Raw genomic sequence first — 14492 nt, 5'->3', positions numbered from 1 at the left:
GGTATGTATGGAGATCTGCCCCCCCCCCAACTTCCATGTGTTGGTTCTGTGTGCAAGGGGTTTTGCAATGGTCTTGCTGTGATCTATATAGAGATCTTCCCTCCCCCGCACCTTCTCCCTGTTTTTGCACTGGTCTGTATAGAGATCTGCTCCCCCCCCACTTGTATTGGAATCTAGGAAGATCTGGTGAGTAGGTAGATGTGGTGTCAGCGGTGGCCCCTTTGAGGGTAAGGCCTGGGCATCCAGCAGAGTGTGCTGCACAGCTGCAGCCACTTGAAGGCAATAGGGCCCTCAGGGATATAAGAGCACTTGAGGCAGGAAGGGTTTGTGGGTTGTAGAAGGAGTGCAGATTGACTTTGGAATCTGACCTGGCTTATTGACTTTGGACTTTGACTTGGATACTCTGATTGATTTGACTGACTTTGGAATCTGACCTTGGACTGTGACTTGACTTATTGACTTTGGACTCTGCCCTGGATACTCTGAGTGACTTTGTGACTAAGGGACTGCTAGAGACACTGGAGTTTGAAGTGCGGCTGCTGTGCCCAAGACCTGCTGACGATCCAGGGTCTGCTGTAGTGGTGGGAGGCTGCTGGCAGGAGAGAGGACCTCTGCAGGTTGAACAGGGGAGCTACCCTGGAGGTGGGGTCCAGCAGGACTGCAGGGCAGAACCAGGGTCATTTGTTGGGGGAAAGGGAAGCTAATTTGCTTAAAGTGGGCATAATTCTTCAGGCAGAGAATGGCCTTGGAATCAGGCAAAACACCATAGAGGACCAGGCGTCTGAAAACACAGGACAAGAATGTATGACAAAACTAACTAAAAGCTACAAGAGGGGGCTACTTTATAAAAATGGGACCTATAAGAGCATAAAGGTAAAAAAAACAAACTATATATGCAGTGTTATCTTCATTTTAGGTGTCAAAAGGGTTTTGTGGCTCCTGAGGTTTTTTTTCCTCTGGAAAATGGGTCCAAATGGCTCTTTGAGTGTTTAAGGTTGCCGACCCCTGGTCCAGTTCATCTTGACATTCGTAATCATTATTTAAATTCTTGGATTTCTCCTGACCTAACCCCTTCTGATATTACCCTCTCTAGGTTCATGAGTGATGTTTGTGACTCTTTAACTGCAGCTGTTGCTGGTTATTTATCCGAGATTCTTAAAATAACGTTGTCAGAATTTAAATAATTCTGGTATTTTGTTTTAAATTGTTGGGTCAATTGTAAGTTGTTGCGACAATTGTAAAGTGTAAGTGTTAATTGTGTTGTGTTGATATGCCAATAAAGGTTTCAGACAGACAGGTTGGGAACCACTGCAGGAGATCCATGAATCAAATCCACCTTTAAGGTGTCTGGTGTGTTAAGCCAGAAGCTCTACATATAACATACAACTTATAACACATAACTAGGAGTGTGCAATTCAATTCACAGCAGAGAGATGCAGCTGCATATATTTGCAACCTTTTGACTCAGAAGTAGACCCACTGCTTTCCATGGGAGTTATTCTTAAATAATGGTGCACTGAATTGTAGCCTGGGACTTTATTTCTAATGGAAAGGAGGATTCCATCCTGGTGTTGATAAAAAAAGAGCTCAGCCAAATGCATGCATTTGCAAAAAGGAACCAGGTTGCTGCAGCATTTGCAAAAGGGAACCTAGGAGAATAAAAGGTTAACTTTGGCTGGAATTTCCCAGGAAAGTTACTCTAGAAACAAATGATCTCTGCATTGCTTCTAATGAGCCAGCTTTAGCAAGAAAGAAACTTTTCAGAGTTGAAAGGCTCTGCCTTCTGATTTGAGCTTGATTACTTGGCAAAAATTTTATGTACCAAGGTAAATTCCAAGGGTGTGGCTACAATGGTGATTGGATAGCAGTGCCCCCGCCCCAAAGTAGAAGCTTGTTTAATCCTTAATGCTTGTTGCCTAACCTGCCCTATCAATTTTGCGACCCAACAAAAATTGGGTTACCACCCACTGATGAGGCGCAGACTCACAGTTTGGGAACTGCTGACCTAGTTAAAAACATAACACTAGATAGGACATGAATTATATAACACAAAAAAACCCCAGCAGCAATCACCCCATAATAATAAAGAATGCAGTATATAAAATTCAGAATAATAGTAAAATACATCCATAAAAATCCACAGAAGATCAATACTAAATGATTGAAATAAAATAAGGCTGGTCTAAATAGAAACATTTTAAGATCCCAATGGAAGTTTCTAAAGAGAGCATCTAAGGGGATGGAATTCCATAAAGTGGGTGCCACTACTAAGAAAACCCTGTTTCTTGTCGCCACCCCTCCACCTGAAAGAGTTCTCTCTGATTACCAAACTCGGCAGGTCGGTTTATATGGAAGAAAGTGTATTTGCCCTAAGCCATATAGGACTTTAAAAATCAAAACCAGCACCTTGAAATAGGTCCAGAAATGAACCAGCAGTCACCAGAGCAGTAGTCTGACAGAGTTGAAATGCCAATCTCTAGCAACCACACAAGCTGCCATGTACTTGTAATTAGTTTCCAGACCGTATTCAAGAGCAGTCCCAAATAGAGCACTTACAGTAGTCAAACTTCAACGTCACCATGGATGGCCATGGTCTGAATGGTCCTAATATGGCCGCAGCTGGCACACCAACCGGAGCTTTAAGCTGTACAAAAGCGTGCTTGCCACAGCTGCCACCTGGCTATCTAGGAACAACTGCAAATCTATGAAGCTGAAGTTGTATATAGATACTAGAACCCTCTTCTCATATTGTGTTTCTCATGAAGTGAGCTTTCTTGAGATAACTTGGATGTAGTTACAAAAGTGAAGTTCTTTCCAAGGAGCAGTTCCTTTGCCAGTCCTTTGAACTGTACATCTTGTCTTCCTTTGATTGTTATGGATACAAGGAAACGCCCCACTGTGAAGACTAACATGGATGCTAAAAAAGATCACATCTGAGAGTCTTTTCATTCAAAGCTAAAGGGAATAAAAAAGGAATATAAGGCCTACACAAAACAATTCTGCTGTCACCTTCATTGTAAATCCTTGTGTATACCTCTTTTGAAGTTTTTGCATATGTATAAGAATGAAGAGCAAACTGGAAGAACGTCCATGCTCTGCTTTTTAGCTCTGTCTTTTACCTATTTTTCAGAGTCTGAGTTCAGGGATTTCAGCTTTTGTGTAAATCCAGAAAATGTTAAATGTCCATTTAAGGTTATTGAGAGATTGTTGAGAGTATTAAACACCAAACTGTATAATGAATATTTACTCCCTTCCTTGCACATTTAAATTGTGATATGTTCTTCTACATAACCAATACTTTAAAAGGAAGTTCAGAGGATTTTCACTTATATGGCATTCTTCTCTAATAATCTAAAACCAACAGCACTTACATTGCTTTCTAGAGTCCTCTTCAGACCTTCAGAATCAGAAAAGTATGCTGGCAAGCACTGGCCCCTATCCAACACACTCACTAAACCTTCCCTATCTTTCCACCCATACTGACAATCATTTTAATGTCTTGCCAGGTAGATATATCCCAGTTCAGATCTACAGAAAGAGGCAGGGCTCTTCTCTCCTACTTTTCTTTGGCTCTCCCCCTCCCCTCCCCTGAAATCCCCACTTGTATAACCACAGTTTCCTGAATATGGTGATGGCCTATGTAGCATCACTTGGTTATGTGAGTTATTTCCTTGTTGGAATCCCTATACATCTGCTGCTGTGCTGTGATTGTATCAGTTGCTGGTGTAGTGTAATGCTGTCATCAGGAGTACAGTCAATCTCTGAACAAGCATGAGATTTCAGTTAAACCCTGCTCTTCCAACTCCCCCCACTTTCACTCTTGTCACTCAGTGTCCCACTGGAGTATGGGCATCAGCATAATAATAATAATAATAATAATAATAACAACAACTCAGTATTTATATACTGCCTTTCTGGTCATCGGATTACTCCTCTGACTTTATTCAAGGCGGTTTACATAGGCAGGCGTTTCTAAATCCCTCAAGGGGATTTTTACAATCATAAAGGTTCTCTCTTTCAAGAACCAACAACATTTCAGAATGGATCTTCCTGGTTTGGTCTCACTTCTGGCCTCCAGTTCTCCCACACAGGCTGACAAGCAGCTCCATCTCTCACATGGAGGGCAGCCAAGATGCTTCTTGCTCACACCAAGAGCAGGTGGAATCATTCAGTTGGGCTTGTCAGCTGCTTCAAGGTCTCGCCATTCTCAGCCATTCAGGGAGCTGCCGGTGTCCTCGAACTGGTGACCTACTGATGTTACGTTCGGGCTAACGGAGGCTCTACCCTCTAGACCAGACGTCCTGCCAGAATAAAATTCTGCTTGTGTGAGGGAGATTTAATTTTACTTCTGTCTCTGACTAGTTGAAGTTAACCAAGGTTGCAGTCATGCTGCTAAGCTTTAGTTACCGTGCACATGCCTGATCTCGTCTGATCTTGGAAGCTAAGCAGGGTCAGGCCTGGTTAGTACTTGGATGGGAGACCACTTGGGAATACTGGGTGCTGTAGGCTTATACCATAGTCTTTCGAGACTGAAGGTTGCCAACCAACCAGTTAATTAATCTATCAAAACTGTTTTAAGGTTTCAGTATGAACATTCTTCCAAAAATGACAAAGCACCTGTGTATCTTAAAATGGAAAACATGAATAAAATTGATTTGTCAAGAATTTCTGCTTAATTAAATCTGGTTCAGTCGGTTCATATTGCTCTTGATTTATGAGAGGGCTTCAGAAAGTCCATGATCTATTCTTGGTGGGAATGCTCTAGGCAGGTTAGGCACATCAATCATATTATCCATATTTTATATTTTAATAGCAGCACCTGCTGAACAATATCTTCAAGAGAAGTTGCCTGATGAAGTGGTTCTGAAAATCTTCTCTTACTTATTGGAGCAGGATCTTTGTAGAGCCGCTTGTGTATGTAAGCGCTTCAGTGAGCTAGCTAATGATCCAATTTTGTGGTAAGTGAAACAGTATTCTTGATTATCCTGAAGTATATTGTATGCCAGGCACAAATGGAAAAATTGAATTCCTGGTTAGGTGTTCTAATTACCTTGAATGAAAACAAGTACTTGAATTGCATAAGGAGTGATGCTGTGCACACATCTGAAACTGCACAAAAGCTTTTTCCTAGTATATGTCTGATTGTGATCTCAGAAGATTTTTCACGGTTGCACAGTTGACCTATGCCCTCATGATTGTGAAAATAAACTTGAGAATATGCAGAAGTTGTCTGCCAGACATTCCTGAGCTCACAACACAGATTTCTGTGCTCCTGCCCCCTTGTTATTATTAAATGAATTTTTATGCTGCCATTCTGCCACCCAAAGCAGCTTATATCATAAAAGAACAAACAAAACAAGTTAAAGATTAAAACCCAAAACAGTAAAACAAATCAGGCCCCAATGGATCACCAATTAAAATTACATTCATTAAAAAATGCATTACTGCAAGAGGTCTGCCCTGGTATCTGCTAGGCTTCTGTTCTGGAACCACCCTCAGTGGCTTCTCCAGCCCTCATAATGCCTTTTAAAGGGATTAAAATGTCACTTCCAGTTTTTCTGTAAAACTGGAAGTCACATTTTTCTTGCCTAAACGGCCATTCTGAGGCCCGCAAAGGCTGTCGGCAGACAATACATGGCCTCTGCGGGGCTAAGAAGAGCCTCCGGAGGCAAAGGGAGAACAGCTCGCCTTGTGAGACCCAAAGGTGCATAGGGGGTGTCCCCGGTATCTGCAGTTTCACATATCCACAGGGGATTCCGGAATGTGACCAGGGCATGTCTGTAATCAGTCCAGCTGTTGTGCGTAGGCTTGGTCTGAGCATAAAAGTTGTTAGGTTGCTTCCTGATGAAGTCGAACCTTGACATTTGCCACACTGATGTATGCTAATACTGTCCAATTGGGTGGGTGGGAATGAAAAGTGGAACATGTTGGTTCACTTTTCTCTCTTAAAAAGGGCGACTCAAAGAGGGCCAAAATGGTTAAGGTAGTTCTAAGCCACCCAGAAACCTGGAATTTGTCACCCAGGTAACCTAAGACATACTGATTACAAAAATCTAAAGATTTGGCCCTTTCCCAGTCAAAACCCATTATCTCCTAAAGAGGTTAAAATTATAGGAGAGAACAAGTATTAATATAGGTATTCAGCAAATATCTTCATCAGGTATATGTATATACAATTAACAAAGCTAATAATTTGCTTTTATGCAAGGATTTTAGTAGGTAGAATCCAACAATTTTTATGAAGGTAAAGCAAAAACCTAATTATGATCTGTAGTTGGTAGTAGTAAATTCAGTCCTCTTCAGCAAAATGTTTCAGGGCTATGCTTAACCACATGCTTAATAATCCTTTATTCATATGTAGGCTCATACCCAAATGACAAATGCACATGTGGAAACATAGTTAGTCTTAATGACTTTGGCTTTCACTTAAGTGATAAATGCAATCCTCAAGCCTTCTGTTTAAAATAGGATACCTTTGCTATTCTATTGATTTCAGTGGGGAGTAGGGACAATGAGAGAAAACAGAAGTACTGCTTCTAAGTTTGTAAATTGTTTCAAGTAATTTTGATTTAATTGGTTTATAACGTTATTCTGACAAACTGTATTCACAATGTTTTAATCTGGATGTCTTTGTTCAGGAAACGACTCTATATGGAAGTATTTGAGTATACACGCCCAATGATGCACCCCGAACCTGGTAAATTTTATCAGATTAATCCAGAAGAGTATGAACACCCAAACCCTTGGAAGGAAAGTTTTCAGCAACTGGTATGCCTCTCTTTTCTACATGCATATATTTAATTATATATCTATATCAATATATTTTATATTATATTTATATTATAAATGTTTTATATATATTAAATATATATTTAATATCATTTAGAGCACTTGGGGGGAGGGCCACCGGTCGGTGATAGAGCATGTACTTTATTTTCACATTTTTATACCACTTTCCTCCAAGAAGCTCAGGGTAGTTCCTCCCCTCCTTTTGTCCTCACAACAACAACCCTGTTGCGGTTGGTGAGGCTGATAGATAGTAACTGACTGACCCAAGGTCACCCAGAAAGCTTCATGGTTGTGTGGGGATATGAAGCTGGATCTTTCAGGTCTGTCCAATTCCCAAACTACTACACCACCCTAGGTCTAGTCATGCCTTTCCTTCTGCTGTATTTTTTTGCTTCAACCAGTTTAGTGCATCTTCACATTTCGCAAATGTGACTTGCTAGTGTGATCATCGTGTCCCTCACATCTGTTCCAGAATCAGCCTTTCAAGTTTCTGTGTTCAAGATGTCCCACATCTCTTTTCCAACTATATTTTGGAAGACCTCAGCTCAATGTCTTCCTCAAGCCACTGTTTTTTGGAAGCCTTTCCTGAGTTGCCATAATTTCCACTTTTCTGCTGCTTATATCATTCCTTTCTCCTTTTATTTCTCTTTCTCCTCCCATTCACCTGCCTATCTCATCTGAATTATAAAGTCTCTGGGAAGGACTGCAACATTTCACATGTTTTGCCCAAAGTCTAGGATACTGCTGGTGTTGAATTAATGTTAAATTTTATTACCACTGTCTAGAATTACAGTGAAGATGGCATGTCACAAAGAGAGTCCTTGATTGGGACAGAGTAAAAAGTACTTCATTTCTGGGGCAGAAGTTGCTCAAATCACTGAGCAAAAAGAGGATTCTTATGTTGGTTTTTCATTCAGTACCTGAAAGCAAAAAGAGGATGTGATATGTTCACTTGCTCTACAGTTTGCCAAATGTGATAGATCTGCACTCTTCCCACAAGAGAACATTGGTATTTTTTGCTGCCTTCTCTTAGCAAATGCTAGGGAAGTTCACAGTTTTCTTGGGACTGATCAACAATCAAGGAAACGAGCTTCTGAGAACTGAGGTTAATGCTTAACGTTGCAGATTACAGAGTATCTTAAGTAAAGTTCATTCTCATTCTTCTCCCACCAAGGTACAACTTTTCTAGAAGTTCTTGAGGCAAACAGATTGTGGAATCTTGATCCATATACTGAGTACAGTTAAGAGTGCTGTAAACTGTTTTCAGGAGCTTCCAATGTTACATTTACATTGTTTTTTAACACTCAAACAACTCATAGGTAATTCTTCCTTGCAGGTTTATATTAAAATGTGTGATGTGTTTTTTTTCTATTTTCAGTACAAAGGAGCTCATGTAAAGCCTGGATTTGCTGAACATTTCTACAGTAATCCAGCAAGATACAAAGGAAGAGAAAATACATTGGTATGTTTCTGAACCACTCTCATTTAAATAAGAGACATGGTTTTCTGTGATACTTTACCTTTAAACTCCTTTTTCTTTCTTTTAGTACTATGATACAATTGAAGATGCTTTAGGTGGAGTTCAAGAAGCTCACTTTGATGGACTTATCTTTGTTCATTCTGGCATATACACTGACGAATGGATATACATTGAATCTCCTATCACCATGATTGGAGCAGGTATTTGATATGAAATTTAATGGCAGTCATTTAAACTGTCTTGTATTTATCACTCCTGATTGGAATCAACTGTTTAGGTCATGTTTTCAAACTATCAGTAATGGAGGCATAAAACCCAGGTTGACTTTATTGTACTGGGTTGCACAGAACAATTTTTTGGAAAGTTCTTTGTGGAATTTGAAAGTTTGGAACAGTATTTTCAGGGTACTCAGTGGCCCAATAAAAAACTGCCATCTCGGTTGCCTAGATCAAAATCCGAGTTATAATCATAATGCTTTTCATTTAGAAGTATTACTCAGTTGCAGAAAGTCATATGGAATAACAGCATTTTCATCAACTGGAAAAGATCACTAATGCAGACAAAGAATAGATAATTATATCCTTTATTCCATTTGTTAGAAAGAAGATAGTGGTCATTATGAAGCAGTTTTCAGATGTAGCATCTTCTTATCCCCTTGACCTTAGAAAGATGTAGTGAACTGTTGGTTTCTTTGTGTCTACTAGCTTTAAATGTCCCCTATTTGTGGACAGCTTGTTTAACACCAAGATTCATATTGGAAACTTCCTCCCTGCTTCAAGGCTGCAGCTGACTTGTTTGCTTATACAAAGGTCACACATAACATACAGAACATTTGACCAGACTTAATGAATGCCCGGCTGCAGTTAAGTTAGCCTGTTCTTCTGTAGCAGTGCTTCCCAACTTTTAGGAGACCACAGATCACTGAGGCAAAATTTGGAATTGTCATGGACCACATTCAACCCCCACCTTCCTGCACACACAAAATACAATTAAATTTGTAATAATTAAAGAAGATTAGAGATTTATTATTTATAGAGAAGATTTCTGGGTTGCCTTTGTTAATAGTTGCGACTGCAGACAGTCCATTCTCTGATCTCTCTGGAGTTCTGTGGTGAAACGCTCACTCAGTGAGATGCTGGAAGTGACTGAAGGCTTTCACCACTTCTCAGCATCTTATGGACTATGAGTTGGGAACTAGTGTTCTATAGTGTTTAGACCACATCTGTTGTGTAACTGAAAGTGATAGCAAAATGCATTAACTGTGGAGCTTCTTTTAGTTAAACAATATTAGTAAAACAAATATTTCTCTTATTAGATTAACCAAGGGTATTGATCACAGTTATTTACTCTTGAGCATAACAGTGACAGCATTTGTCCATTTGTTCACAGTATTTGTCCAAAATAGCATTGACCCTGATTACACAAATCAGAGAGCTTGGAGCTCAAGAGACATGGCAAAATGCTTTTTTTCTGACTGACGGTGGCATAATGCAGTAAATTTGTCTCTACTATGAAAGAAATATGAATTGAATAATTATTTTAAATATAGCTTTAAAGGCAAAATAAAATATGACTTTAAAAGCAAGCCCATGTTTCTTCTTTGTTGCAACTTCTCAGAAAACAATGTTATGAGTGAAAATTTCTGGATTTGTTGTAAGAAATGAAAGGATAGATTATTCTTTCCTCTTTTGATAGGCCTGTTTCCTACCTGTTTCTTTTAGAAATGCTACACAACCCAAAAGGGGGAACTAGAAGATAAACATGGGAAGAAGAAACACTTCAACTCCATGTTATGCTTCATGTGTGTTCACAAAGCCCATGTGTGTTTACAGAGGGTAGTTTCCCAACTAGCAGTTGGGATTCACCCTCCCCAACTGGAAGGAGTGTTCTGCTTCTGCAGGTGGTTCTGACACAAGCGGGACACTCCTGTCACGAGCTTCTATTCAGAGAGGGAGCTCCTGATGGCAGAAATGCTAGTTGGGATTTTAATTGTATTTTACTTGGTACTGCTGCTTAGACCCCATCCCAGGAGTGAATGGTAGGGTGCTAGAACAGAGCTGTTCACAGCTGTTTAAATAAGAGGCTGTTTATAGCATCAAGAGGGCACTTTGCTTTCATTTTTGGATGGTTCTTCTAAAGCTAGTATTTATATACTGAACCTGTACTGCTGGATCTTTTTATTTTCCTTTTTTCTAACACAATTCATTATGAAATGATCCCTTTTCCCTTGTGCTACCTTTCTTGCAAATGTACACTGTTGAACTCAAAATCAGAGTAGTGTTTTGATTGTTGGTTTAGGTTGTGTTTTAGTCTGTGCTCCCTCTGCTGGCTTCTTAAGAATCGCTCATGAGATCTGGTTCTCTTGATTGGTTCAGTTTTAAAAGAAAAAAAAACTGGTTGGACTGAATTTACCTCTGCATTTGATTTGAATATTACTTAATGTGAAATAGTGTGTCTTAAAATTTCTTCAGTAATTGTACCATTTGTTTAAGGAGGTATGGAGCATGTCTTTTTTTTAATGTGTTGGAGAAATGAGCCTTTATGGGATTCTGTGTGGGCATAATGTTGCCTTTTATATATGTAGAATTGATAAAATTCCAAACCAATATGGTGTTGGATTAAGCAGTGCTATAGGGCTACTTCTTCAGCATTTTCTGTCTAAAGTGCAAAATATAGCAGAATTTTTTACAAATATATTATTGCTCTAAGAATTGCAGGTGATAATTTAGAGAATTATCTATTTTCATTTGTGTTTAACTGAACCAAGAAATACTAGCGTCTAAGATTTTGGACCCTGAAAATGACTTTGGGCAAAACTGAATATTATCAATTCAGGGACAACCTCAGATTCCTTGTAAAATGAAGTTTTAGTTTCTGAGATTGAATGCCTTAAAACAGGAGCAGGTAGAAGGAAGTGAGGACCTGGTGCTACATAAGAACAGTCCTGCTGGATCAGGCCATGGGCCCATTTAGTCCAGCTCCCTGTATCTCATAGTGACCCACCAAATGCCTCAGGGAGCACACAAGGCAACAAGAGACCTGCATCCTGGTGCCGTTCCTTCTAAAATCAGGAGGTTACACATGCATATCATGGCTAGTAACATGTGATGGAATTTTCCTCCAGAACAGGGATGCTCACACTTTTTTGGCTCGAGAGCTACTTTGAAACCCAGCAAGGCCCGGAGATCTACCAGAGTTTTTTTTTTACAATGTTCGCGCCATCATAACATATAACATTTATGTGTACAATGTATGTTGGTGTACCTTGAGCCCCACTGAGTATAACAGGACTTACTCCTGAGTAGACATGCCTAGGATTAGGCTGTGAGGCTGCAATCCTAGCCACACTTACCTGGGAGTAAGCCCCATTGAGTACAATGGGCCTTACTCCCGGCATATCCTCCCAGAGGCACCTGAAGGGGGGGGGGTCGGCACTCCACGATCTACTCATTTTGTCTCGCGATCTACCGGTAGATCACGATCCACCTATTGAGTACCCCTGCTCCAGAAGTATGTCCAATCTCCTTTTAAAGGCATCTAGGCCAGATGCCATCACCACATCCTGTGGCAAGGAGTTCCACAAATGTAACTACACGCTGAGTAAAGAAATATTTTCTTTTGTCTGTCTTAACTCTCCCAACACTCAGTTTTAGCGAATGTCCCCTGGTTCTAGAGTTATGTGAGGGAAAAAAGCATCTCTATCCACTCTATCCACCCCCTACATAATTCTGTATGTCTCAATCATGTCCCCCCTCAGGCACCTTTTTTCTAGACTGAAGAGCCCCAAACGCTGTAGCCTTTCCTCATAAGGAAGGTGTCCCCACCCAATAATAATTTTATTTGCTCTTTTTTTGCACTTTTTCCATTTCCATGATATCCTTTTTGAGATATGGCGACCAGAACTGGACGCAGTATTCCAAGTGTGACCTTAATATCCATTTGTATAACGGCATTGTAATATTAACCGTTTTATTCTCAATACTTTTTCTAATGATTCCAAGCATTTTTCACTGCCGCTACACATTGGGTCAACATTTTCATCGAGCTGTCCACCACCACCCCAATTTCTCTTCCTTGTGAAAATTGTCTGTTGACACCCACTCTCTGTTTCCTGGTACTCAATCAGTTCCTAGTCCAGGAGAGGACCTGCCCATTAATTCCATGACTGTGGAGTTTCCTCAGCAGCCTTTTGTGAGGGACTGTATCAAATGCCTTCTGAAAGTCCAGATATATAATAACCACAGGTTTTTCTGCATCCACACGCTTGTTGACCTTTTCAAAGAATTCTAAAAGGTTTGTGAGGCAAGTTTTACCCTTAGAGAAGCCATGCTGATTCTCCCTTAGCAAGGCTTGTTCGTCTATGTGTTTTAAGATTCTATGTTTGATGAGGCATTTTACCCAGAACAAATGTTAGGTTGACTGGCCTATAATTTCCCGGGTTCCTTCTCATTCCCTTTTTTAAAGATCAGTGTGACATTTGCTCTTCTCAAATTCTCTGGCACTGTGGCTGTTTTAAGATACAAGTGGCATATTTTAGTCAAGAGATCAGCTATTTTGTTTTTCAGTTCCTTAAGAACCCTTGGGTGGATGCCATCAGAGCCCAGTGACTTATTGATCTTTAATTTGTCAATTAGGTCTGTAATGTCTTCTTCTTTGCCTTTTATAGCTCCTCTAACTTTCCTTGTTAGCCATGCGGGCACCCTCCTGGACTTAGTTGAGCCTTTCTTTCTCTGCAGTATACATTTCCACTGAGCCTCTATTACCATTGTTTTAAACAGTCTCCATGCATTCTGGAGAGATTGGACTCTTTTTTTGCTCCCCTTTCAACTTCCTTCTGACTAGCCGCCTCATTTGAGAGAAGTCTGCCCTACGGAAATCAAGGGTTTTTGTGTCAGATTTGTTTGGTACTCTTCCCCTGATGTGCATGTTGAAATGGATCACAGCATGGCCACTTTTCCCCAATGGCTCAGTGACATTTATATATCTAACCAAGTCCTGAGAACCACACAATATTAAATCCAGAATCACCTGTCCTCTGGTGGGCTGCTCTAAGGCACAGTCATTTAGCAAGTCAGGGAATCCGGTCTCTCTTTCGTGATCAGAGCATGAATTGACCCAGCCTTTATGAGGATAATTGAAGTCCCCCATGATTACAACCCTATCTTTTCTTGACACTTTCTTGAACTGTTCAAGGTGCCCTTCAGTTTTCTGGTCTGGAGGATGATAGCATGCCCCCAGTATTACATCGCTTCTCAGGCCTGGTATTATAACCCACGGCAATTCTATGGTGGAGTTGGACCAGCCTTCAATCTCTACTTTGCTGGATTTTACCCCTTCTTTAACATAGATGGCCACCCCACCTTCAACACACCCCTACCTGTCTCTCCTGTAGAGTTTATAGACTGGGATTACGCTGTCTCACTGATTCTCCACATTCCATCTTGTTTCCATTATGCCCATTATATCAATGTTTTCCCTAGTCACAAACATTTAATTCTTACATCTTTGCTCAGAGACTTTGGGCATCTGCATAAAAGCACTTGAGCATAGAATCCCCCAAGATGGGCTGCTTATTAGTCTTCTATCCCTGCAACCTCTCATTGTGTCAAACCATCTATCACATCCCATCACGCTTCCATTCCCAATTCCTTCTCCTACTCTGTCACTATCTTGTTGTTCTCTAACATCCCCATCCTCATCCCATGGGGATGAAGAGTCCTGAACTGGATAACCCTTGGCTCCTGTTGACTTCCCCCAGGGGTCAGTTTAAAAGCTGCTCTGCCACCTTTTTAATGTTATGTGCCAGCAGTCTGGTTTCATTCTGGTTCAAGTGAAGCCCGTCCCTCTTGTACAAGCCTCACTTGTCCCGAAGCATTCCCCAGTGCCTAACAAATCTTAAACCCTTCCTCCCTACTCCACAGTCTCATCTATGCATTGAGACCCCTGAGCTCCACCTGCCTAGCTGGCCCTGTGTGTGGAACAGATAGCACTTCTGAGAACGCTACCTTTGGGGTCCTGGCTTTAAGCTTCCTACCTAGCAGCCTAAATTTGGCTTCCAGGATCTCTCGGCTACATTTCCCCACATCATTGGTGCCAACATGTATCACAACAGCTACCTTCTCTCCAGTACTCTCCATCAGCCTATCTAGATGAGATGTGATGTCCACAACCTTCGTACCAGGCTGGGAAGTCACCATGTGGTCATCACATCCATCACAACCCC

The 14492-nt window shown here is 40.8% G+C and overlaps 1 protein-coding gene across 2 annotated transcripts in view; it reads left to right on the top strand.

The window, feature by feature from the left end:
- Nucleotides 1-14492, top strand: part of FBXO11 (F-box protein 11) — a 112650-nt gene that overhangs the window by 83442 nt on the left and 14716 nt on the right. For both annotated transcript variants that reach the window (XM_066625723.1, XM_066625714.1), the window contains exons 4-7: nucleotides 4814-4958; nucleotides 6639-6768; nucleotides 8168-8251; nucleotides 8337-8469. In XM_066625723.1, coding sequence (XP_066481820.1) covers nucleotides 4814-4958; nucleotides 6639-6768; nucleotides 8168-8251; nucleotides 8337-8469 — 492 coding nt within the window. The remainder of the gene's footprint in view (nucleotides 1-4813; nucleotides 4959-6638; nucleotides 6769-8167; nucleotides 8252-8336; nucleotides 8470-14492) is intronic.

The sequence above is a fragment of the Tiliqua scincoides genome, chromosome 1 (genome assembly GCF_035046505.1).
Source record: "Tiliqua scincoides isolate rTilSci1 chromosome 1, rTilSci1.hap2, whole genome shotgun sequence".
NCBI classification, from domain to species: Eukaryota; Metazoa; Chordata; class Lepidosauria; order Squamata; family Scincidae; genus Tiliqua; species Tiliqua scincoides.
The sequence above is the reverse complement of the archived record's forward strand: the minus strand, read 5'-3'. Positions and strand labels throughout refer to the sequence as shown.